Source organism: Kogia breviceps, chromosome 11 (genome assembly GCF_026419965.1).
Source record: "Kogia breviceps isolate mKogBre1 chromosome 11, mKogBre1 haplotype 1, whole genome shotgun sequence".
In the NCBI taxonomy this organism is placed as follows: domain Eukaryota; kingdom Metazoa; phylum Chordata; class Mammalia; order Artiodactyla; family Physeteridae; genus Kogia; species Kogia breviceps.
In genome coordinates this window covers 85133220-85159173 of record NC_081320.1, presented here as the reverse complement: position 1 = coordinate 85159173, position 25954 = coordinate 85133220, and the positions used below count along the sequence as shown (strand labels likewise).

Here is a 25954-nt window from a genome sequence, read left to right as displayed (position 1 = left end):
TGCAGTATAGACTGTTATCATACCAAAGAACCCATGAGAGAATTAGAACTTTTTTCAGATAAAATCTAATAGTAGGGTCTAAAGCTAGGAAAAACGTATTTGAAAAAAAGCAGTATAACTTATCATCTTGTGAAAGTTTCCTGTTATATCTTCTTACTTTAAACGTTAATATAACATTTGCTAAGAGTGCTAAGTTTAAGATCTGATTCAGAGCAGTAATGAATGCAATGCTGCACATTAAAGCTTATGCACTAGTTAAGAAGTAAATAATTTGATACTACTCACACTGCTGACTTGGATCTGTGTCTGTCGTCATCTTAACATAATTTGAAGGAAAGAGACCAGTCACCCCATTGATTTCTCCTTGCCACCAGTCAGGGTCATCTTTGTTCAAAACATTAATAAGTTGCCCCTTGGAGAAATTTAGCTCATCCTCATTATTTGCTATATAGTCATACATGGCGATCACCTGACACACTACCAGAAAAAGAACAAAAAAGTAACAAATTAAACAAAATAATTATTCCTACAAGGATCATATGTTAAAATTCAGCTAAAATTTCCCTTTAGCTGTTTTCTCCCACCCTCCTTCCCCCATTCCCTGTTTTACAAAATCAAGAATTTCCCAAATGCAGTTAGAAATCCAAGCAGCTCGTTTGCTTTCAAGTATGATGGTATAGCAATTAAAATATTTCAAGTAGTGAGGTAGTTCAAGTATCACCGGACAGTTGGCTGTTTCTACACAGAACTTTTTAGAAAGGAAGTTCTCACTGCAATATTACTTTTAGGCAGAGGTAAGGAAAGAACAAATTTTAAAATATTTTTCAAAGAATGAGCTAATCTAAGAAGTGTTAAGTTTTAACAAAATTTCTCTAAGATGAAATACAAGTTAACCCATTTCCATACCAGGATGAAAGGCAGGTGTAGTTCTTTCACTACTTGGACCCAAAAGTTTAACATGGCTGGCAGGGAACCATCCCTTCTGTCGCTTTTTTCCTCTGGCCTATAAAATTAGCAAAAAGAATATAAAAGATGAGACTAAAGACAATTATTGAGACATAAACTAAAAATGAGAAAAACGCTGGCTGTGTAGTAAAGAATTTAAACTTGCCCAAAGAGAGGTCCGGTCTTTGCCTTTGGCTCCTGGAAGGTAATAAGGTAATCTCTAAACCTCTGGAAAGTCTTGACTGTTAAAGAGTGTCTCACTTTATGTGGGGGCCTTAACCATGTCAGATAGCCTAACGATGTGATTTATGGTGGGCCCTCTGGGTCATAGTATGAACTCAACCTCTGGAGGGACTGGAGACTGAGTTCAGCCATGTTAGCAGTCAACTGTGTCTACGTGATGGAGCCCCAGTAAACACTCTGGAAACCAAGGCTCAAGTGAGCTGCTCTGCCCGGCAATACTCCATGGCTATTGTTGCCAGGAGGATTTAATGATGTCCATGACTCCATGGGCAGAGGACAACTGGAAGCTCTGTGTTTGGAATCCTCCTGAACTCTGCCCCATACATCTCTTCCCTTGGCTAATTTTAATCTAAATCCTTTTGCTGTAATAATCCATAACCATGAGTATAATAGCCTTCTGTGAGTCCTTATGGCGAATTACTGAACTCGGGAGTGGTCTTGGGGACCTCCAAACTTACGACTGGTGTTAGAAGTGCGGGTGTCTTGTGAACACCTGAATTCTGCATCAGCCTTCCATGTCAGTATTAAACAACTGGAAGATTCAATATGCATCTCAACAATATTTGTAGAAGTCTATTTGGAGATCTTTCAGGCTCAAATTTCTCTGCATATTTCACACAAATAATATTTATAAACTAAAAAAACCTTTCTAATGTTCTCCTAATAAGTTCAAGTCAACACTTAATGATATAGCTCACAGTAAATACCTCTTGGGGCTTTGTTAATAATTAATCAGGAGATCATAAACAAAATTTGTGGAAAGCAACATCTCCCACTTAGTTGAGTCAATCTTCAAAGCAAATCAGAAGGTGAAATTTCAGGGGGTTAGTCAAGAAGATACTAAATTTTCAACCTCCACTTTTCTTTAGAAACTGTTAAGACCCTGATTTGCAAGAATGACGCTAAGTTAATCCTCTATATTACAATCATATATCAATTTCATGTAAAAATCCAGCTCTTACACCTGTCATCATCTTTTAATCCTAAAATGCTTTTTAGTTTTAACTAGTAAGGAAATTTTAAGAGTGAGAAAAGAACTCCTCTTTCTGTATCAAAACATGCAATTACTATCTCTGTTAACATTTTATGAAAAAACCAGGCTCATTTACTCCTGCAGTTCCTTTCCTTGCAATGCTGTTTCAAAAACATAAGACTATGGGGGTGGCGGGGGGGACTGTCCAGTGAATAGTGTTTTCTTAGCACTCAGCCTAAAAGTCATACTGCAAGCCTGGGGTTATCCCAGGCAAAGATGACGCTAAGCTTTCCTTTAAGAAGGTGTCCTGTGGTTTATTAAAACAGCTATTATTGGAAAACAATTATGTCTTGAGGGAAATTACTCTTCATATTGTTACTTGTAACATCAACTATGCTAAAAATAAACAGGGAAAAGACAAGAGAGAAACATAAGATACTAAAATGGTAATAATGACTACCTCCAAGTGGTATGATTATAGGTGATCTAAAATTTTTATTAACCTTATTTTTCTAATGAGCATTACTTTTATAATAAAATTAATAAACGCTATTTAAAGGTTATTACCTGTAACTCCCCTTGCCACCAGCCACTTGTATTTTTCTTTAGAATTAATATTAACTGTCCTGGTGCAAGGCTAAGCTGTTCAGAACCAGAAGCCACATATGCCGAAGTTACTTGAGCAATCTCTGAAAAGAAGAAAAATAAGAAACTGAATTCAAGACTATTAAACACTTTAGTAGTTTTTCAGCTTCATTATTATACATACCAGGTTTCTTGTTTGATGTTCCAGATTTGCTAGCACTCCCAAAACCCTGTAAGGAAAAGATATACTGTTTTATCATTTTCCAACAATCTAGATGTAAAAGTACAAAGGCTATTAGGAACTAGAGATTTTAAGTTCCCAGGGTCCTTGTTTCTTTCAAGTAAGGGCAAAATAATGATTAACCTTAATAAATTAATTAATCAAATAAATTAAGAATCCAACACTTATGGGGAGATCTGGTTCTGACAGAATGCATTATATACAAGTAGCTGATGTTGGCATCCACTGACTCAACAGGAATAGCTCATTTTCTGAATCTTTCCTGAATATTAAACGTAAACACAAATACATTTCATTTATCAATGGGGTTAGAATCAATGTCTACCACATATAACAAATGTGCTCTGGGTATGTTAAGGCATATGTGAGTTTAGTTCCTGCTGCATACAAGGTAATGTTATTTTAAATTTTTTGCCATGTTCCTCCTGAACTTGACACAAGAACAAAAAATGCATACCCCAGCAACTACGACCTGTTTGACTTTATAGGATGAGCAAGACAAGGGAAGCGGTTAAATTTGTTTTTCTCTTAGTGAACACAACTGTAGTAAAAGCACTCAAGCAGAGTTGATGGTAGTCAACAGCTAACATTTTTTGAGTACTTACTATGTAACAGGTAGTGTTGCAAGAATTTTATATATATTCACTTAGTTAGTTTTTGCAATAACACTATTAAGTAATTATAATTATCCTCATATTACAGAGAAGGAAACTGAAACACAGAAAGGTGAAGTAACTTATCCAAGGTCACCTAGCCTCTAAGTGGCAGAGCCAGAAGCCAACCTAAGCAGTCTCAATGTTTCTCAATGTGTGGTTTGTGGATCCCTGGGGGCAGTCCTTCTAGCCCCTTTCAGGGGTCTGGAAGATAAAAACTACTTTCATAACAGTACTAAGACATTATTATTTGCCTCTTCTGCTGTACTGACATTTACACTGGTGGGTAAAATTGCTGATGTCTTAGCACAAATCACAGCAGTGGTGCCAAATAACACTAGTAGTCGTGATACTCTTCACAGCCACATGCTCACAGGAAAACAAGGCCAGTTTCACTTAGGCATGTCCTTGATCAAGCAGTAAAAATTTTACTAAATCCTAATCCTCAGATACACATCTTTTAAAGAGTCTGGGTGACTAAATGAAGTGTGCCCAAAGCATTTCTGCTGCATACTGAAGTACAAGGGTTGTCTCACAGAAAAGCCTTAGGTGGTTAAATTGTGTCCTAAACTAGGTTTTTCATGGAACAGCATTTTTATTTGAAAGAATGACTAATGACAAATTACTCAGACTTGAGATTTAGCAGACATTTGCTCCAAGATGAATAAAGTAAGCCTGTCCCTTCAAGTCAAAGAGCTGACAGGATTTCTGCCAACGATAAAACTCAAGCTTTCAAGGGAAAACTAAAATTTGGGAAAACTGGTATCTACCACCATGAGCTTGACAGCTTCAAAGTACTTAAGGACTTGTCTATGTTAACAAATGCGATTTACTTTTTATTGAAGTATGGTTGATTTACAATGTTGTGTTCATTTCTGTTGTACAGCAAAGTGATTCAGTTATACATATATACATTCTTTTTTTAAACATTCTTTCCCATTATGGTTTATCATAGGATTTAAAAATAATTAATTAATTAATTTTATTTATTTGGCTGCGTTGGGTCTTCCTTGCTGTGCGCAGGCTTTCTCTAGTGGCGGCAAGTGGGGCTACTCTGTGTCTAGGCGTGCGGGCTTCAGTAGTTGCGGCTCTCAGGCTCTAGAGCACAGGCTTAGTAGTTGTGGTGCACGGGCTTAGTTGCTCCGTGGCATGTGGGATCTTCCCGGACCAGGGCTCAAACCTGTGTCCCCTGCATTGGCAGGTGGATTCTTAACCACTGTGCCACCAGGGAAGTCCCTATCATAGGATACTGAATACAGTTCCCTGTGCTATACAGTAGAACCATGTTATGTATCCACTCTATATACAGTAGCTTACATCTGCTAACCCCAGCCTCCCACTCCATCCCTCCTGCAACCCCCTCCCCTTTGGCAACCACAAGTCTGTTCTCTATGTCCGTGAGTCTGTTTCTGTTTCACAGATTGGTTCATTTGTGTTATATTTTAGATTCCACATATAAGTGATACCATATGGTATTTATCTTTCTCTTTCTGACTTACTTCACTTAGTATGATAATCTCTAGTTGCATCCATGTTGCTGCAAATGGCATTATTCCGTTCTTTTTTATGACTGAGTAGAATTCCATTCCATACATACATACAAATATATATATATATACATATACACACATATATATATATGTATATATGCCACATCTTTTTTATCCATTCATCTGTTGATGGACATTTAGGTTGCTGCCATGTCTTACCTATTGTGAACAGTGCTGCTACAAACACAAGGGTGCATGTATCTTTTTTCTTTTAATTTTTTTTTTTTTGGTGGTATGCAGGCCTCTCACTGTTGTGGCCTCTCCCGATGCGGAGCACAGGCTCCAGACACACAGGCTCAGCGGCCATGGCTCACGGGCCCAGCCGCTCCGCGGCATGTGGGATCCTCCCTGACCAGGGCACGAACCCGTGTCCCCTGCATTGGCAGGTGGATTCTCAACCACTGTGCCACCAGGGAAGCCCTTCTTTTAATTTTTATTGGAGTATAGTTGATTTACAATGTTGTGTTAGTTCCTGCTGTACAGCAAAGTAAATCAGTTATACATATACATACATCCATTCTCTTTTACATTTTTTTCCCATATAGGTCATTACAGAGTATTGAGTAGAGTCCCCTGTTCCCAGTAGGTCCTTATTAGTTATCTATTTTATATATAGTAGTGTGTATATGTCAATCCCAATCTCCCGATTTATCCCTCCCCCTGCATGTATCTTTTTGAATTATAGTTTTGTCTGTATATATGCCCAGGAGTGGGATTGCAGGATCATATGGTAATTCGATTTTTAGTTTTCTGAGGAACCTCCCCATACTGTTCTCCATAGTGGCTGAATCAACTTACATTCCCACCAACAGTGTAGGAGGGTTCCATTTTCTCCACACCCTCCTCAGAATTTGTTACCTGTAGACTTTTTTTTTTTTTTTTTTTTTCGGTACTTGGGCCTCTCACTGTTGTGGCCTCTCCCATTGCGGAGCACAGGCTCCAGATGCGCAGGTTCAGCGGCCATGGCTCACGGTCCCAGCTGCTCCGTGGAATGTGGGATCTTCCCGGACCAGGGCACAAACCCGTGTCCCCTGCATCAGCAGGCGGATTCTCAACCACTGCGCCACCAAGGAAGCCCACCTGTAGACTTTTTAATGATGGCCTTCTGACCAGTGTAAAGTGGTACCTCATTGTAGTTTTGGTTTGCATTTCTTTAATAATTAGCCATGTTGAGCATGTTTTCATGTGCGTATTGGCCATCTGTATTTCTTCTTTGAAGAAATGTCTATTTAAGTCTTCTGCTCATTTTTTGATTGAGTTGTTTGTTTTTTGTTGTTGTTGAGTTGTACGAGCTGTTTGTATATATTGGAAATTAAGCCCTTTTCTGTTGAATTGTTTGCAAATATTTTCTGCCATTCTGTAGGTTGTCTTTTCATTTTGTTTATGGTTTCCCTTGCTGTGCAAAAGCTTGTAAGGTTGATTACGTCCCATTTGTTTATTTTTGTTTTTATTTTTATTGCCTTGGGAGACTGACCTAAGAAAACATTGGTACGATTAATGTCAGAGAATGTTTTGCCTATGATCTCTTCAAGGAGTTTTACAGTGTCATGTCTTATGTTTCAGTCTTTAAGCCACAAATGTGATTTTCTTAATATTATATGATGAAATGTAGCAATATGGGGAATATTTGCATAATTCAGTGATTCAATATTTCCCAAATGACCGATGAATGGTGTTATTATATTCAGTGTGCAAAACAAACTGGTGAATTTAATGTTACAATAAGAAATGTTCACTGATAAGGCTTCAGATTCCATGTTGTAACAAACCTACAACAATTTAGCACTTCTCAAGTTTTGATGTAGTAATATCGAAGAAGAATATCTGCAGATATCTGCAAATGTTATTAATATATTTCTCTTTCCTCTCATATCTGCGTGAGGGTGAATTTTCTTCAAAGACTTCAACCAAAAGAATATACCATTCTTTTCACTAAACTTTTTTGGGGAGGGAGGAATACATAGTTGTTTTTCATTAAAAGCATGTTCTTTGGGGCTTCCCTGATGGTGCAGTGGATAAGAATCTGCCTGTCAATGCACGGGACCCTAGTCGGGGAAGATCCCACATGCCTTGGAGCAAGTAAGCCTGTGTGCCACAACTATTGAGCCGGCACTCGAGAGCCCATGAGCCACAACTACTGAAGCCCGTGTGCCTAGAGCCTGTGCTCTGCAACAAGAGAAGCCACCACAATGAGAAGACCATACACCGCAAACGAAGAGTAGCCCCCACTCACCGCAAATAGAGAAAGGCCACATGCAGCAACGGAGACCCAACACAGCCAAAAATAAATAAATAAATAAAATAAAGACAATCCTGCAGCCTGTGGCTGCAGTGAATTTGATAGAATTCACAGGTGAATTCTATCAAACATTGAGCTAACACTCATCCTTCTCAAACTCTTCCAAAAAACTGCAGGGGAAGGAACACTCCCAAACTCATTCTATAAGGCCACCATCACCCTGATACCAAAACCAGACAAAGATACTAAAAAAAAGAAAATTACAGACCTATATCATTCATGAATATAGATGCCAAAATCCTCCACAAAATACTAGTAAATAGAATCCAACCACACATTAAAAGGATCATACACCATGATCAAGTGGGATTTATTCCAGGGATGCAAGGATTCTTCAATATATGCAAATCAATCAATGTGATACACCATATCAACAAACTGAAGAAGAAAAACCATACGATCATCTCAATAGATGCAGAAAAAGCTTCTGAAAAAATTCAACACCATTTATGATAAAAACTCTCCAGAAAGTGGGCATAGAGGGAACCTACCTGAACATAATAAAGACCATATACGACAAACCCACAGCAAATATCATTCTTTTTTTTTTTTTTTACAGTACGTGGGCCTCTTTCACTGTTGTGGCCTCTCCCGTTGCAGAGCACAGGCTCTGGACACACAGGCACAGCGGCCATGGCTCACGGGCCCAGCCGCTCTGCAGCATGTGAGATCCTCCTGGACTGGGGCACGAACCCGTGTCCCCTGCAACAGCAGGCGGACTCTCAACCACTGCACCACCAGGGAAGCCCCACAAACATCATTCTTCATGGTGAAAAACTGAAAGCATTTCCTCTAAGATCAGGAACAAGACAAGGATGTCCACTCTCACCACTATTATTCAACATAGTTTTGGAAGTCCTAGCCACGGCAATCAGAGAAGAAAAAGAAATAAAAGGAATACAAATTGGAAAAGAAGAAGTAAAACTGTCACTGTTTGCAGATGACATGATACTATACATAGAGAATCCTAAAGATGCCACCAGAAAACTCCTAGAGCTAATCAATGAATTTGGTAAAGTTGCAGGATTCAAAATTAATGCACAGAAATCTCTAGCATTCCTATATACTAATGATGAAAATTCTGAAAGAGAAATTAAGGAAACACTCCCACTTAGCACTGCAACAAAAAGAATAAAATACCTAGGAATAAACCTACTTAGGGAGACAAAAGACCTGTATGCAGAAAACTATAAGACACTGATGAAAGAAATTAAAGATGATACAAACAGATGGAGAGATATACCATGTTCTTGGATTAGAAGAATCAATATTGTGAAAATGACTATACTACCCAAAGCAATCTACAGATTCAATGCAACTGCTATCAAATTACCAATGGCATTTTTTACAGAACTAGAACAAAAAATCTTAAAATTTGTATGGGGACACAAAGACCCCGAAAAGCCAAAGCAGTCTTGAGGGAAAAAAGTAGAGCTGGAGGAATCAGACTCCATGACTTCAGACTATACTACAAAGCTACAGTAATCAAGACAATATGGTACTGGCACAAAAACAGAAATATAGGTCAATGGAGAAGGACAGAAAGCCCAGAGATAAACCCACGCACGTATGGTCAACTAATCTATGAAGAAGGAGGCAAGGATATACAATGGAGAAAAGACAGTCTCTTCAATAAGTGGTACTGTGAAGACTGGACAGTTACATGTAAAAGAATGAAATTAGAATACTCCCTAACATCATACACAAAAATAAACTCAAAATGGATTAGAGACCTAAATGTAAGACTGGACACTATAAAACTCTTAGAAGAAAACAAAGGAGTAACACTCTTTGACATAAATCACAGCAAGATCTTTTTTGATCCACCTCCTAGAGTAATGGAAATAAAAACAAAAATAAATAAATGGGACCTAATGAAACTTCAAAGTTTTTGTATAGCAAAGGAAACCATAAACAAGACGAAAAGACAACCCTCAGAATGAGAGAAAATATTTGCAAACGAATCAATAGACAAAGGATTAATCTCCAAAATATATAAACAGCTCAAGCAGCTCAATATTAAAAAAGCAACAACCCAATCCAAAAATGGGCAGAAGACCTAAACAGACATGTCTCCAAAGAAGACATACAGATGGCCAAGAAGCACATGAAAAGCTGCTCAACATCACTAATTATTAGAGAAATGCCAATCAAAACTAAAATGAGGTATCACCTCACACCAGTTAGAATGGGCATCATCAGAAAATCTACAAATAGCAAATGCTGGAGAGCGTGTGGAGAAAAGGGAACCCTCTTGCACTGTTGGTGGGAATGTAAACTGATACAGCCACTATGGAGAACAGTATGGAGGTCCCTTAAAAAACTAAAAATAGAATTACCATATGATCCAGCAATCCCACTACTGGGCATATACCCTGAGAAAACCATAATTCAAAAAGACACATGCACCCCAATGTTCACTGCAGCTCTATTTACAATAGCCAGGTCATGGAAGCAACCTAAATGCCCATCAACAGATGAATGGATAAAGAAGATGTGGTACATATATACAATGGAATATTACTCAGCCATAAAAAGGAACGAAATTGGGTCATTTGTTGAGACGTGGATGGATCTAGAGACTGTCATATAGAGTGAAGTAAGTCAGAAAGAGAAAAACAAATATCGTATATTAATGCATATATGTGGAACCTCGAAAAATGGTACAGATGAACCAGTTTGCAGGGCAGAAGTAGAGACACAGATGTAGAGAACAAATGTATGGACAACAAGGGGGGAAAGTGGTGATGGTGGTGGTGGTGGTATGATGAATTGGGAGATTGGGATTGACATGTATACAACTAATATATATAAAATGGATAACTAATAAGAACCTGCTGTATAAATAAATAAATAAAATTCAAAAATTCAAAAAAAAAAGGCCAGCAGCCAAGGAGGAAAGAAAAGGATTCTAAGACTGTCAATTCATTAGATTAGATTAAGGTATTCAAGTCAGTAAGCAAGGTTTGGGAGGCTCTAGGATTTTTGTTTTGTGATGTTTTAAAGTTTTTAATATCTTCAGAGCTGAGTTACATATTTGGTCAATGACAAACCTATAGTACATCTATGATTTCAAGTTCTTAAAATGAAAAAGACTCAAGCCCAAGGAATATTACATAAGGGAATATTTTGGCTAAGACAATCAGGACTTGAGTAATATCTTCCTGTTTCTCAAGAATAACAAAATCTACCTTCTGGTTTTGGATGCAATGTTTTAATTGTAGTCTACATCATTAATATAAGGATGTTAGAAAGGGAAATATGGTCTTTTTTGGGGGGGTAGTAATTTTGCTGCAGTGAACTGAATAAATAGCAATAACTCTTAAGGGAATTTTTAAGAAAAAGGAAATTTTCATGATCAAATTCTAAACTAAGAAAGCAATGTAAGTTACTTTATTCTAAATTAGCACTTTACAATAAGGTAAGCACAAAAGCAATGATTTTATATTGTTTTCCTGGCTGCAGAAGATTCTATTCAATTCCATGAAATACTAAGGAACAAAGGACTAGTACCACAGAGTGCCTACTATGTGGTAGGCACTGTATAGTAACTTACAGGGCATGTAATCCTCAATGAGGTACTAGTATCCTCATTTTTCAAATGAGGAAACTGTGGTTCAGAGAAGTGAAGCAACTTGTCTGAGATAAAATCCAGATCTGTTTTAATCCAAGGCATGCAATCATCCCACCTCCCCACTGCGACCCCAGGGAGTTAGCTAGTGTCTGATGATGGATATGACACTCAAAAATATATAACCAAATTAATGCTATAAATGCCTTTAGAGATAACACATCTTGGTACTTAAAGGAGAGAAAGAGAGAGCGATCTCACAGAGCTGGAAATGGCAAGTTCAGGCTTAGCCTTCTCAGTAGAGAACAGTCTGGAATTCTTTGGCACAGCAGAGCGGCAACCACCTAACCAGAACCCGTAAGTGCTGCCTCAGAGTCCTCAGAGACCAGTAGAGACACATCCCATCAGGACACGGGAGCTAGTTGAGTGTCCCTGAGAAAAGGCTAGGCCCAGCACATTTCCGGCTTACGCTACGCATACCTGCTTGCTCTGGCTCTTGCCTGGCTTGTCGGCTGCACCCATCTTATTCACTTGCTACCTTTTTCACTAATGCTGCCCCTCGTGGTTTTTCTCGGTTCCTCCAAGCTCTCTCTCCCTCTCCTCCCACCTTAGGGCTATTGCACATGCATCTACCTGCAACGTACTCCAGTCTATCAGGATTTTTAGATGGAATCATCAGAAACCGACTCTGGCTGATTTAAGCCTAAGAGAAATGGAGTGTATTGGGTGGCTCACAGAATTTCCAGGCAGGCTGCAAGACGAGGTTTGGAGATTAGGAAGAGACAAAGCAAAGCTGGACAAACAGAACTTCAGGCAAAATCACACCCAGAACCAGCCTGAAGAGGGCTCTGTCGCCTTTGCCTCTGAAAGCAATGCTCCCTTAGACAAGGATATCCTGGAATCACTGCTCCAGAAACTGAATATTGCTACCACACTCATTGCCACCAAAAGAAATTCTCAGCTCTGCTTTTTGGTATCACTAGTTCCTGATTCACTGCCTCGGACAGATGACTCTGACCAAGCCTGGGTCATGTTTCCAAACTCTAACTGCAAGGAAGGCTAGGAAAGTGAGTAGGTAGGCTTTGGAGAAGCCTGCCCCTTACCAAGACTCACACCGTGGGAAGGAATTCAGGAAAGGAATTCAGATGCTAAATAGCCAAAAAGTTCCACCCCTCATTTCTTCCCCTGCTTGCCTTTTCAAGACTGGCCTCTTTACAGTGCAGGTCTTTGTTGAACCAGCACCTCAGAGGCCTTCCCTTGAGCACCTCATCTTAAAAGATCTTAAGTCTGTTGTTACCTGCACCATGTTTGTTCCTTCACTGTAATTATCACAGTCGATCATCATTTATTTGGACTGTACCTTTCATGAGTACCTTGACTGCTTTGTTCACCTGTTTCCCAGTGACCCCGACCAAGCCTTACACAGATACTCTCAGTGAACAGCTGTTGAATGAACGAGTAAGTGCATGAATACTTAAGAAGGCAGAGACTCTATCTGCTTAATTTTCTCTGGATTCAATGTAGCTTTACGTTAAAGGAGTTTCCACACATTACACTGGGAATTAATCGAATTACTTTATAGGCACCGTCACAGTCTTATTAATCAGTACAATACCATGTTCCATTTTGTATTTCCATTATTATTATTTTTTACTTGAGTGGTAATGCTTATCTAATTGGCATGCAATCATGCTATGGATTTTCACTAGGCAGTTTCTGCTCATAATTGGCCACTTTTCTTACCTGAACACAGAGATTTAAAAATACGTTTGAAAAGGTATATCTTGCTCTCTGTAAAAAATCAGGTATAATCTTGTGTGTTATTATATGCCAAGTGTTTTCTTATAGAGAACTTCATAATTGAGATCCAGACGTGGCATTAATGACGACTTCCTGGCTATGTCAGGATCTGAGATCATTAAACCTTTTCAGGAATGCTTCCCCACCACTACGCTGTTAAGTCCCTTAACAGTGCCTTAATTGGGGCTTTTATTGACTGCAGCAGCTCAGTAAAGATGTTTTTAATTCATCATTAGCTTTACAGTAATGAATGTAGCCACTCAGTCGCCACTTCCAGCAAGCTGGCTCCTGGCTCCGTGCCTCTGGACTTTGAACATGACTCTGGTCTAGTACTTCTCCACCACAAGAATCTGAGACCCTGACGTCTAGAGTCTTCCAGACCTTTGCATTTTCCAGAATGTTCAACAGAGGCTTGGACACATATTAATTATTACTCTGTTGAATGTTGGCTACATGAGGTTGGTGGCTATTTTAAAGTCTCTTTTAAATGTGTCTGTGTTCTATTTCCACACGTAATGTAGTGCTTGTAAACACTGTCTACAGAACTGCAACTGGCTCCTTGTCCCACCACCCTGGGAAGTCTAGAGTTTATGCTAAAAGGGCTTATCCCTTCTAAGGGTCCTTATCCCACTCGCAAAATTGTGTACAATATTTGGTGTGTAGGTGAATTTGTTCAAGGAGAGGCTGTAATTTTCACCAGCCTCTCTGAGTTAGAAAAGTTTAAGAACTACTGCTCCAGAGGCTTCTAAATCTCAAATTGTCTGTCAGAAGTATAGGTGGAGAAAAATTCTACCTACTTGCACACTTCCTCTCTCCCTGTATTCCTAAAAGAGGAGAAGTAGTGGTAACAATAATGATAATAATAAACGTTCATTGGACACATACAAAAAATAATAATAAAAAATAAAGTAGGGGGCTTCCCTGGTGGCGCAGTGGTTGAGAGTCCGCCTACTGATGCAGGGGACACGGGTTCGTGCCCCGATCCGGGAAGATCCCACGTGCTGCAGAGCAGCTGGGCTCGTGAGCCATGGCCGCTGAGCCTGCGCATCCGGAGCCTGTGCTCTGCAACGGGAGGGGCCACAACAGTTAGAGGCCCGCGTACGGCAGAAAAAAAAAAAAATTAAAAAAAAAAATAAAAATAAAGTAGGATAGGTTCTTAAAACGAGGAAAAAAATATATTTATACATACGTGCTTATGACTTTTATGTGTGAGAATATAAACTTTAAAACAGAAAAAAATAAAAATAAAAATTTTTAAAAAACAAGTTATATCATCATATAATGGGTTTAATTTTGTTATTTCAAAATGAATTAATAAATATTTTTAAAATTTGTTTTAATTTCTAACATGAAAAGTATTCTAGATATAATCCATATATTTTCAGAAACTTTGGAGTCCCTAATAATTTTTAAGAATGTAAAAAGTTCCTGAAACCAAAAAGTCTGAGAACTGCTACACTATATCATACTAGTGGTGGGATGAAAAGCAGCAGGAACTCAGAGTGTGGGCTGGGTCACATTAATGTCAGAGCCTTAAAGATTTACAGACTTCTTCAAGGCGGTCCCTTGTAAGCCTCCCTGAACCCAGACCATTCCCTAACTTCAGTTATCATGAGGCCCAGCCCTATCTATGGCTCTTGTCCTTGGAATTTCATGAAATAGTTTTGCCCTTATCTCTCTAACAGGATCCCTATAATAAACTACATTTTACTGGAGCTACCTTAAGTGGTTTCCTTGTAACCAAAGCAGCCTGACCAAAACCATATACATGCATCTGTTTGAAATATGAACCTTGATCAACAGGAACGGAATGCTTCTGTTTCTATATCAAAATAATTCTACCTCGTGATCTTTTGGTTTGACGTAATTTGATGGAAAAATTCCAGTTCTATCTCCGATACTTCCTGTCCACCATTCTCCATCTTTCTGGGTCACCAATATTTCTTCACCTTCAGTGAAAGTCAAATCTCCAGGTTCTACACTTGAATACGGATAAAGTGCAATATACTCTGTAGGAAACAAAGCAAAAAGAAACTAGTTTTGGTTGCAAGATTTCAGAAATAATAAAAAAAAAAATGTTGATCTCCAAGATCTTGAGTAATTTTGCTGTAAAAGACCTTGTGACTTAAGGAAACTTAATGTAAAGAGATGTTAAGGTAGAAAATGGAATGAAGTAATTATTTAATAATTTCTTAGAAAAAGATTACATCTTTGACTGAACATAAAACTTTATCACAGGGCTTCTTTTTTCCCCCCGACTGTATTGTCATCACCATCATCATGTCACAGAGAATAACCCCCAAACTACAAATAGATATCAGTATCTTTACAGAGACTCAAGACATGAAAAGTTTTTTTTAACCTTCTTACATATAGTTTAATCTGCTAAATTCTTTTTTCTTTAATTCTTTTACATACAGTTATGGAAATGCCCACTATTCAGCTGACACCAGTATGAGAGGCCAATTTCCATCACAATGGCCCAGCTCCTAGCACAGTGCTTGGCATAGAATAGATGCTCAATAAATATTTGTTCATGAATAACCTTAAGGGAAATGTCTAAGTTTTTATACTGGCTTTGTTTTTTTGTTCAGGTGATTACTAGTACTTAGAAGAAACAGTCAATGACCAGGTTTTAGAAGTCTCTTTTTCTTTCTTCTAGTACTATTTGTATTTGTTGACATGAAATTTGCTCTGTAGATCATAAACCGGAGATGGCCAGAAACAGTATCCAGAAACTAGTTACTATCCACATTCCCATATTATTCAACTTAGCTGACTTAACAAGATGAAAAATGATTACAAGGTTAAGGTATGTTGCAACAAGCCAGGTCCTTTCCAAAATGCTCCTCACCACTCTTCTAGGATCAATCCACTGCAGTTATTCCACAGTAAACCTCTGGTTGCAGCCTTGCTGGTGACTCGAGTTCCCTAACCTTTCACAGCTGAGCCTTGGCTCATACCTTTCCCTCTGTCCACCAAGCTTTCTCTTCATCACTAAGCAAGAACCTACTCATTGTTTAAGATGACTCAACATGGCCACCTCTGTGAATTCACAGGTCCTACTCAAAATTATGTTTTTGTTCATTCATTATAGAATTTATTACAATTATATGCCTAGCCTTCCCATTTTACTGTGAGCACTTGGGAAGTTGTATTTTATTCATCTGTGTATATTTCAGGCTCTAGCATACAATCTCTATAAACTGTTTAATTTACCATTAAACTGATTTTCTTGAGTAATATAAACAAAATGTACTTAACCTGTTCAACTAATTTTACAGTGAATATATAATTCATTTATTAATCTATACAACTATTAAATAAAAATACTGTCTGGGGCTTCCCTGGTGGCGCAGTGGTTGAGAATCCGCCTGCCGATGCAGGAGACACGGGTTCGTGCCCTGGTCCGGGAAGATCCCACATGCCGCGGAGCAACTAAGCCCGTGAGCCATGGCCGCTAGGCCTGCGCGTCCGGAGCCTGTGCTCCGCAACGGGAGAGGCCACAACAGTGAGAGGCCCGCATACCGCAAAAAAAAAAAAAAAAAAAAAAAAAAAAAATACTGTCTGAAATCAGAGGAGACATTTTCCAGCACATTATCAAAATTAAGATACTCAAACAACCCAAAGGGCAATAAAAAATTTCTTTGTAATATTTATGATTAAAGTGTATCTTGATTTCAAATCCTACTTAATGATTTATATGGTACACTGTAATTAAAATACAATTCGGGGAATTCCCTGGCGGTCCAGTGGTTAGGACTCTGCACTCTTACTGCTGAGGGCCTGGGTTCAATCCCTAGTTAGGGAACTAAAAATCCCACAAGCCGCACAGTACAGCCAAAAAAAAAAAACCAAGTGCAATTCATAAACAACTAAATGTACTGAAATTTCCTTATATTCTAAACATCTATAATCTAGATATATAATAAAAGGAAAACAAAAAACTTCATGCTATCTCATTGCAACACTTATCTATGATCTTATTTATTGAGGCAGTCTATGCTGAATTTTTATAGTACTGATTTTCTAAAAGCGTCAAGTATTTTCATCTATATATTTTCTATATCCTCAATATTCATGTGAAATAGAGCGGGAGCACGTTTTCCTAACCTCACTTTAACACTGAAGACACAGAAGCAAGGAGAGTAACAACTGTGGGAAGTCAGCAGCTAATTTGACTTCCATCTAATTTATAAACTGCCAAGAGCTCACCTTCTCCCACTGTACAGGCTGCAGAGGTAGGTTTCTTGTTTACAGCTGCATACAAAGCTTCTGGTCTGCCAAATACACACACAAACAGATTAAAAAATAATAATAAAATAAGACATCAACAAGTAAATAAACAAAAAACATGATTTGATGAAAACAGGAGGTTTTAGCAGTGCATTCTTTTAAGGGCTAAAATTAATTAAAATATTGTCTCAGTATACAGGCTAGAAATACCCTCATACGCAAAATCCTAGCGGATTAAGAACTGCCTACTTACAAACTACTAAATTTTTTAAATCTACTGAGGTAATTTCAATATGATTTATAAATAGTTTTTCAAATGTGAGATATTTTGCCTTTCTAAAGTAACTTAAAAGACATGAGGCATTGGTAAATGGGCAGTTATTTGGTAAAGCACACATGGGACTTGGCTTCGTTTAGAGAAAAATAAGGGCAATATGTAAATTTTACTACTTGTTTAGAGCACAGTACATTTAAAAATATGTAAAAATAACAGAACTTTATTTTTACATTTTGGAACATACATAGCTTTTATTTCCAACTTAACCCAGAAAACTGTTTTCAAAAATTTGGAAAACTGTGGCATTTAAGAATAGACATCTGTAGAATATACCAGGGCTCCCCAGGACCTGTGAGTAAATTGTATAGTGAAGCAGTTTACAGGTTAACAAAGGGGACCCTTACTACAACTCATGGGCACACTGAATGGACTGCCTTGGTGAATTCTCCATTACCGCAGCATTTCGAGTTGCATGCCTTATCTGTTAGAAAAGATCAGTAATTGAATGAAAAGTTAGAAGAAATGTCCTTTAAGGCATTTAAACTTAATCCCTTTGTGTTTAAGTTTTCCTTCTCTGTAAAATGTCATGTAGTTTAAATAAGATAATTACTATAAAGGGTCTAGCACAGTGCCAGCATACACATCAACTATGTATTATTGTTGTTCCTGTCATTACACACTCTAAATCTAAAATTCCATGTCAGTTTGAAAAGTAAATTTCTGCATTTGAACTGAAAATTGATGTACAGAACCTTAGCACTGAAAGGATTTTTAAAGACTTCTTACTTTATTATTTTCATTCAATCAATTAAAAAACTAGAGACGAGGGCTTCCCTGGTGGCACAGTGGTTGAGAGTCCACCTGCTAATGCAGGGGACACGGGTTCGATCCCTGGTCTGGGAGGATCCCACATGCCGCGGAGCCGCTACGCCCGCGCGCCGCAGCTACTGAAGCCCGCACACCTAGAGCCCCTACTCTGCAACTAGAGAAGGCCCACGTGCGGCAACGGAGACCCAACACAGCCAAAATTAAATAAATTAAATAAATAACTTTATTAAAAACAAACAAACAAAAAAACTAGAGACCAAGCAGGTTACCCCATACAGTCTGGCAAAAATAGCAGAATCAGAACTCAAGGCTCTTGATTTCCAAAGACCCTGTTCCTTTTCAATAAATCATTTTGCTTTTCTATTTAGATCAACTTCCATATAAAACACAAGTGATAATTACCCACAGCTATATTAGAGTACTTATTTGTTTGTATTAAAGATGTTTGATGACCTGACTCCCTTACAGACTGGGAAACAAAGGCCAGAGACCTTATCTGGTTTTGTTTTTTGTTCATACAAAAGTTCATTCGATTATCCTTTCATTCGCTTCTCTCCTCGTTTACTAAGCAAATATGATTGAGCAGCTACTATGCATTAAGATCACACTAGGTACGGAAAAACTGAAAAATGAACAAAAAAGACGTGAATCCCACCCTCCTGGAGTTTATGACCTAATAAGGGATATAGGTAAGAAAGTAAATAACTACGACACAGTGTGTCATGAGCTGTAAGAAACGTGATGTTCAGGGAACTCGGGAGGCCCAGAGATGGGAACGCCTCACTCTGGCAAAGGTGAGGCCCTCAGTATTGATTTATCTAAATATTGACAATTTACAGAAAATAATAAGGGAGAAACCTCCAAAGGAAATGAAAAATAACTTCTCTAACTGACCTGATATTAGTACAAAGAAAGCAACAGATCTAAAATTTTAAGCACTTTGAAAACTTTAGGAATCTGAAATAACTAGAATAAAAGATATTCTAAAATTGGTACAAATCATCTGAGGTATGATTTTTTTCACTCTAGGAATCACCCTTCTGATATCAAGCTCAAGCATAAACTTTTAATTTTCCTGCACAGCCAACTGTACTGTGGCTGACTCATCAGTGAAAATACCAACATCCACACCTCATGTAAACACACAAAAATGCTTACTCTTCCCGCCTGACTTCACTCCCAGGGATGATTTTGACGTAAGATTTTGGAAACCATCCTCTTCCTCCATGCACCTCCCCAAACCACCAATTTTCCTGCTGCTCCAAGACAGTAATGATATCATGTTTTGAGAAGTTCAAGTGGTTATCTTTCTTTGCAGTCCAGGAACAAAGGGCCTGTGCTTTTAGGTTTTCTACAACCTGTCCCTGTGAAGTCAAAATCACAAAATTAAAAACAAACAAAAAACACAATGGTAACCATGATTTTTGTTTTCTAGTACATAACATACTTACTGTTCAAACAGCAGACCAGTTTGGTGTGGTGACTTAATCTACTAACCGACTTAAAATTATGTATGACAGACAACCACCTGAATAGCCTTCCATTAAGTTAAACACCCAACACCTACCATTCAAGGAAACATCTTGGCACTGAGTATGCCAGGTATGGAAGGTAAACCCTGGGTACGCAAGAAATGTACTCATAGATCCATCAAGTATGTATCATAGAAAAAATGAAAAGGGAAACCCTTTCTCTCCTCCTATTTCCAAAGTCTCCTCACTGCAGTGGATTCTGTTTATTCCACTAGGAATGGAGACGCAGTTGTGATGGGCCTCCCTCCCCTTTTGTTTTCTGTCTCATAACGTCTTCGTATTCTTATTCATCCTTCTTTCTTTCCTTCTTCTCTCAGAGGAAGGAGTGTTTTCATTTTGTTAATAGGGCTAGCCTCTTTATCTGTGCTCTAAACTTTCTATCATGTCCTCCCACCTTCTAACAATATTCTGTAACACTGTGAATTCTCTCTCTTGAATCTTTAATTTTCCACTTCTCTACTTACTTCTACTTCTTTTGTTTAATTCTTAAAAAATATTTATTTATTTATTTGGCTGTACCGGGATCTTAGTTGCTGCATGCAGGATCTTTAGTTGTGGCATTTGGGATCTAGTTCCCTGACCAGGGATTGAACCCGGGCCCTCTGCATTGGGAGTGTAGAGCCTTAACCACTGGACCACCAGGGAAGTCCCCTTACTTCTACTTCTAACTTCCTTAAAGAAAGAACAGTCTTAAACTTTCTTTCCAATTTCACCCCTCAGTCCATTCTAATTTAGGTTCTGTAACCATCACAATATTGAATCTCTTGACAAGATCATTGATAACATCAGAGCCAAAAGCTTCTTGCAAACCCTTACCTTCTCTGATCTCTGAACAGTGCTGACCATCACTAAAACCCCTGCAGTTCATGAAGTTCACTCTCTCGTGACTGATAGCTCCTCTTTGGTCCAGTCTCCTTCCCTTCCTGTTTTACATAATTTCCCTAATCTTATTTACGCCTATGATTTCTCAAATCTGTATCTTAATTATAATTTTATCTTTTGAGCTCCAGACTTGTAAATCAAGCTGCCTGCTGGGCCTTCCCAGCAGGTTGTCCCTCCTACAAATACCTAAGTTGCACATCTGAAATGTAATCATTTTTACTTTTTTTTTTTTTTTTTTTTTTTTTTTTTTTTTTTTTAATTTTTGTTTTTGCAGTACGTGGGCCTCTCACCGCTGTGGCCCCTCCCATTGCGGAGCACAGGCTCCAGACGCCCAGGCTCAGCGGCCATGGCTTACGGGCCCAGCTGCTGTGCGGCATGTGGGATCTTCCCGGACCGGGGCACGAACCCGCGTCCCCTGCATCGGCAGGCGGGCTCTCAACCACTGCGCCACCAGGGAAGCCCAGTAATCATTTTTAGAATCCGCAAAACCCACTCCTCCAGTACTGCCATCCTCTCAGTTACTCAAGCTAAAGACCCTGAAGAGGTATGTTTAAACTCCAACTTCTTCCTCATTCTTCACATTCAATGAATTGCCAATTTTATGTTGACTCCTAATACTCTTATAAGTCCATCTCCTCTTCTATATATTTTCATTACTGGTTCACATCATCTGTTACTTAGCTATTGTAATATCCTCCCTTTGTTGGTCTCCTCCCTTTGCTTCCTTCCACCAATCTGGCCTCTATACTACTGCCAGAGTTATCCTTCTAAAATATACACTTCAACTCTCCTCTTAAAAACCTTCATGGGCTTTCCACTGCCAGTTGCTTAGCATGGTATTAAATGCTTCACAAATAAACCTCAACCTCTCTCTCCAACTTCACTTAACCCTTTCTTCATGAATCCTGTACTCTAGCCACACTATAAACAATACTTGTTTCCTATAAACTCCTCTTGTTAACATGCCTCAGTGACTTTTCCCAAATTGTTCTTTCACAGGAATAACTTTCCTTGTTTGGTGAAAGCTTGCTCATTTTTGAAGGCTTGACTGAAATGCCTTACCTATTGTGAAGCCTGCTCCAATTCCCACAGATAGAATTGAAATGCTGTCTCCTCTGTATACCCCTCAAGATTTCATAAAATATCTTTATTACAACATTTCTCATACAGTTATTTATTTATATGTTTGTCTTCATTAGATTATGACTTCTTAATGGCAGAGGCTTTTTTTTCCCATTAAATTTCTAGCACATAATAAATGCCTGGAACCTGTGGTCACACAATAAACATTTTTTGAGTGAAGGACTCTATTCTGATGAAGTCTGCAATTTCTTTTTAATAATGTTAATGTAACAATGCTGGCATCTCGGTTACATCTAAACCAGAGGCTAAATATATTTATAACAGTTCTCACACAAATGACTTACTTAAGGAAAACACAAACAAAAAAACCCCAAGCCCAAGCTCTTCTTACAATAACTACAAATTAAGACTATAATCAGATTTGTAAAAATGATATTTTGAGCTGAGAAACCTTAGCTGGTAGCAACTTGCTACTATGAGAATAAATTGTTGAGAAACCTCTAATAATAATTTCTTCAACCTCATATCACATATGAATGGTAAGAAAAGAAACTAAATAATACAAACTCTGGTTAAATGAGTAAATGATGGCCTTGTACAAAAATCTTCATTCTATTTTATGTGAACCAGGAACAATGTCAAAGAATAAAACACAAGAAAATTAAAGATACATACCTGTCCGTGAATAGGTGATGTAGATACAGGGGACACAGTGCGAGTAAAAGCTGATTTTTTCTGCCATGATGTGTTAACAGTTAGGCTTGAAAATGATACATTTTGATAATCAGTCACTGATGCTGGTTGATTTGAAGAAAGTGATCTATAAATATAACAATATGACTTAAGTATACTTAATTGTTTAGAATCTAATGAAGTACTACCAATTTATCTATTTGTATATAATATACATCGTGTTGAAACACAACTTAGGCAAAAAAACAAATTTATGAACTACTGACCCATGTTTTTATTTACTAAACTTCAGAATTAAATTTATAACAAAAGGTTCTCTTAGAGAGCCCAGTGCAGATTACAATATGACTAAATAGCAGGTTGACACAAATACATATTAGGTGTTCACATATTTGCAGAGACGTGTAAACTCCATTATTAGCTAAAAACTTACTCAGAAGTTGAGGTAGCAGATAAAGACACTGTAGGAGGAAGTAAGGCCTTCTTAGACGACACAGATTTTTCAGATGTTATTTTTTCTACATAGTTGCATGGAAACCAGCCAAAATTTCCTTGAAAACTACCATAAAGCCAACCAGGTTCTCCTATGGTTTTTTCATCAACCTATGGAAACAAAAAGTAGGGTTAACAGTGGTTAGAAAGCCACTTATTTACAAAGGAAAGAGATGCAGACCACTGTCTAGCAGCCTAATTTTCAGAATTAAGTCCGTCTAACTAAACAGCTAAAGCACTTTCTACAGTAGATTATTATCTCTAATGACGGACAAGGTGCCTTTTTAAATTTAAATTTTATCTAAGTTAATACATAAAAATAGTTTACATTCCTATCAGAGTCTTTTTGAACTCTCTAGGAGAAATAGAAAACTTTTTGTGAATACTATTTTCCAACTGGTAAAACACAGAGGTGATTTATAGTTTCATTTCTTCTCCCAGACATTTCCCTCCTACAGTCTGGCATCCTCTGTCCTCACAGCACCCCTTCTTCCTCTTCTTGGTCCTTTGTCCTTTAAACACTGATGATACCTCAAGTTTTATCACTGGCTCTCTTAGTTCATACTATACACTTCTGGAAGAGGCCCACTCACTTCTATAGTATCAGTCCCTTATACGATATATTTGCAGAACTGACTTCTTTTTTCTAATGGGATAAGCCTGTACTTTCAACTACTTCCCAGATATCTTCAACTGGATGATCCACAGGAACATCCAACTCAAGTCTAAGATTGAACTTGTTTTCTTCCCCAGTCTACTCCTTCTCCTAAATTCCTGTATCTCTGTTATTCTTACCATCAAAGACTTAAGTCATTCTAAATAAAAATCTTTGGATAGGGAGGGTGGGAGGGAGGGAGATGCAAGAGGGAAGAGATATGGGGACATATGTATATGTACAACTGATTCACTTTATTATAAAGCAGAAACTAACACACCATTGTAAAGCAATTATACTCCACTAAATACATTAAAAAAAAAAAAATCTTTGGCTCTTACCTCTCTTACACTTCCATATCCAAACTGTATTGATTTTGCTTCTAAAAGCTCTTTCAAATTTCTTTTTCAACCCTACCCTCCTAACCTACTTCAGGCTTTTTTCATTTCACACCTAGATTACTGTAATCTTTACTCATCCTTCAAGATTCTGTTAACTGCCCCCAAACTAGGTTAGAATTATCTCATACATACTGTCATGAGATAGCATGCATTATCATACTGTGTGATTCTTTATTTACATGTATCTCTTCCATTTGTCTGTGAGCCTTTTAACTGATACCCATTGTCCAGCATAATACCTATTTGCTTAATTCATTGAATAAATATGCCAACTATGTCTCTGTTCTCCACTCCATTTCCTACACTTTTCAGATAACCTTTCTAAAATAGACTTGACAGTGTTTTATCTATCAAAATCATGTAGAATTTGTATGGTGATTCCATATCCATTAAGATTTTTAAAAACACTTTTTTGAGGTATAATTAGCATATTATAAATTTCACATTTAAGGTATTAAATTTGGTAAGTTTTGACATATGTATACAGTTGTGAAAAATCACACAACCAAGATAATAAACATATCTATCATCCCAAAATGTCTCCTTTTGCTCTACTGAAAGCACTCCCTCCCACTCCTCCACTTGACCCACACACCCCACTCCAGGAAAACACTGGTCTGCTTTTTGTCATTATAAATTAGGCTGCATGTTCTAGAACTTTATATAAATAAAATCACACAATATACATCCCTTTCTGGGGGGTCTGACTTTTACTCGGCCTATTATTTATTATTATTTTGAGATCCATCCATGTTGTAGTGAATGTGAATAGTTCATTTCATTTTATTGCTGAGTAATATTACATTGTATGATGTACCACAATTTGTCTGTTTACCTGCTGATGGAAAATTGAATTGTTTCCAGTTTCTGGCTATTACAAATAAAGCTGCTATAAACATTTGACTTTGTATGGACATATGCTTTCAATTCTCTCAAGTAAAGATCTAGGAGTGAGAGGGCTGGCTCATATGGTAGATGCATGTTTAACTTATTTTACTGATAATAATGACTTCACTGAGATATAATTCACCATACAATCCTCCCATTTAAAGTACACAAATCAATGGATTTTAGTATATTCACTTATGCAACCATTATCACAATCAATTATAGAACCTTCTCTATTAAAAAGAAACCTTGTACTATGTTGTATCTAAGAGTCTAAGAAATCCTTGAGCAGCCCAAAGTTGTAAGGATTTTCTCCAATGTCTTTTTCTAGAAGTTCTACAGTTCTAGATTTTACATTTAAGGATTTACCTCTGATCTATTTTGAGTTAACTTTCATACACTTTGTAAGGAATAAATCAAAATTCATTTTTGTGCATATGGATATCCAAATGTTCCAATGTTATTTGCTTTTTTGAAAAGACTAGGACTTCCCTGGTGGTGCAGTGGGTTAAGAATCTGCCTGCCACTGCAGGGGACACGGGTTCGAGCTCTGGTCCAGGAAGATCTCACATGCCACAGAGCAACTAAGCCTGTGCACCACAACTGCTGAGCCTGCGCTCTAGAGCCCACGAGCCACAACTACTGAAGCCCGTGTGCCTACAGCCCATGCGCCACAACTACTGAAGCCCGTGTGCCCTAGAGCCCACATTCCGCAACAAGAGAAGCCACCACAATGAGAAGCCCGCGCACCTCAACAAAGAGTAGCCCCCACTCGCCGCTACTAGAGAAAGCCTGTGCAGCAACAAAGACCCAATGCAGCCAAAAATAAATAAATTTATATATATTTTTAAAAAGACTATCCTTTCTCCACTGAGTTGCCTTTGCACCTTTATAAAAAATCAGTTATATAAATATGCAGGTGTAGATCCATTTATTTGTTCTGTTCCACTTCTCTATTTTCCAATCTAGATACTAATACTACACCATTCTGATTGCTATAACTTTTATAATAAGCCTTATAATCAGGTAACATAACATCTCTAACTTTGTTCTTCTTTTTCCCAAGTGGTCTGGTTATGAATCAGCTTGTAAATTTTTACAAAAAAGTGGAGAAGTACTGAGATCTT

General features: G+C 37.9%; 1 protein-coding gene and 1 non-coding gene across 17 annotated transcripts in view; one reads left to right on the top strand and one right to left on the bottom strand.

Annotated features, from left to right (window-relative positions):
• The window catches only part of ITSN2 (intersectin 2), a 145409-nt gene that overhangs the window by 34698 nt on the left and 84757 nt on the right, over positions 1-25954 (bottom strand). For all 16 annotated transcript variants that reach the window (XM_067008009.1, XM_067008011.1, XM_067008013.1 and 13 more), the window contains 9 exons: positions 22825-22994; positions 22374-22518; positions 19360-19565; positions 17076-17140; positions 14703-14869; positions 2931-2976; positions 2729-2850; positions 907-1003; positions 286-477 (listed from right to left, as the gene is read on the bottom strand). In XM_067008009.1, coding sequence (XP_066864110.1) covers positions 286-477; positions 907-1003; positions 2729-2850; positions 2931-2976; positions 14703-14869; positions 17076-17140; positions 19360-19565; positions 22374-22518; positions 22825-22994 — 1210 coding nt within the window. The remainder of the gene's footprint in view (positions 1-285; positions 478-906; positions 1004-2728; positions 2851-2930; positions 2977-14702; positions 14870-17075; positions 17141-19359; positions 19566-22373; positions 22519-22824; positions 22995-25954) is intronic.
• TRNAK-CUU (transfer RNA lysine (anticodon CUU)) lies at positions 16599-16671 on the top strand. Its single transcript has one exon. It is a non-coding gene; the product is annotated as a tRNA-Lys (tRNA).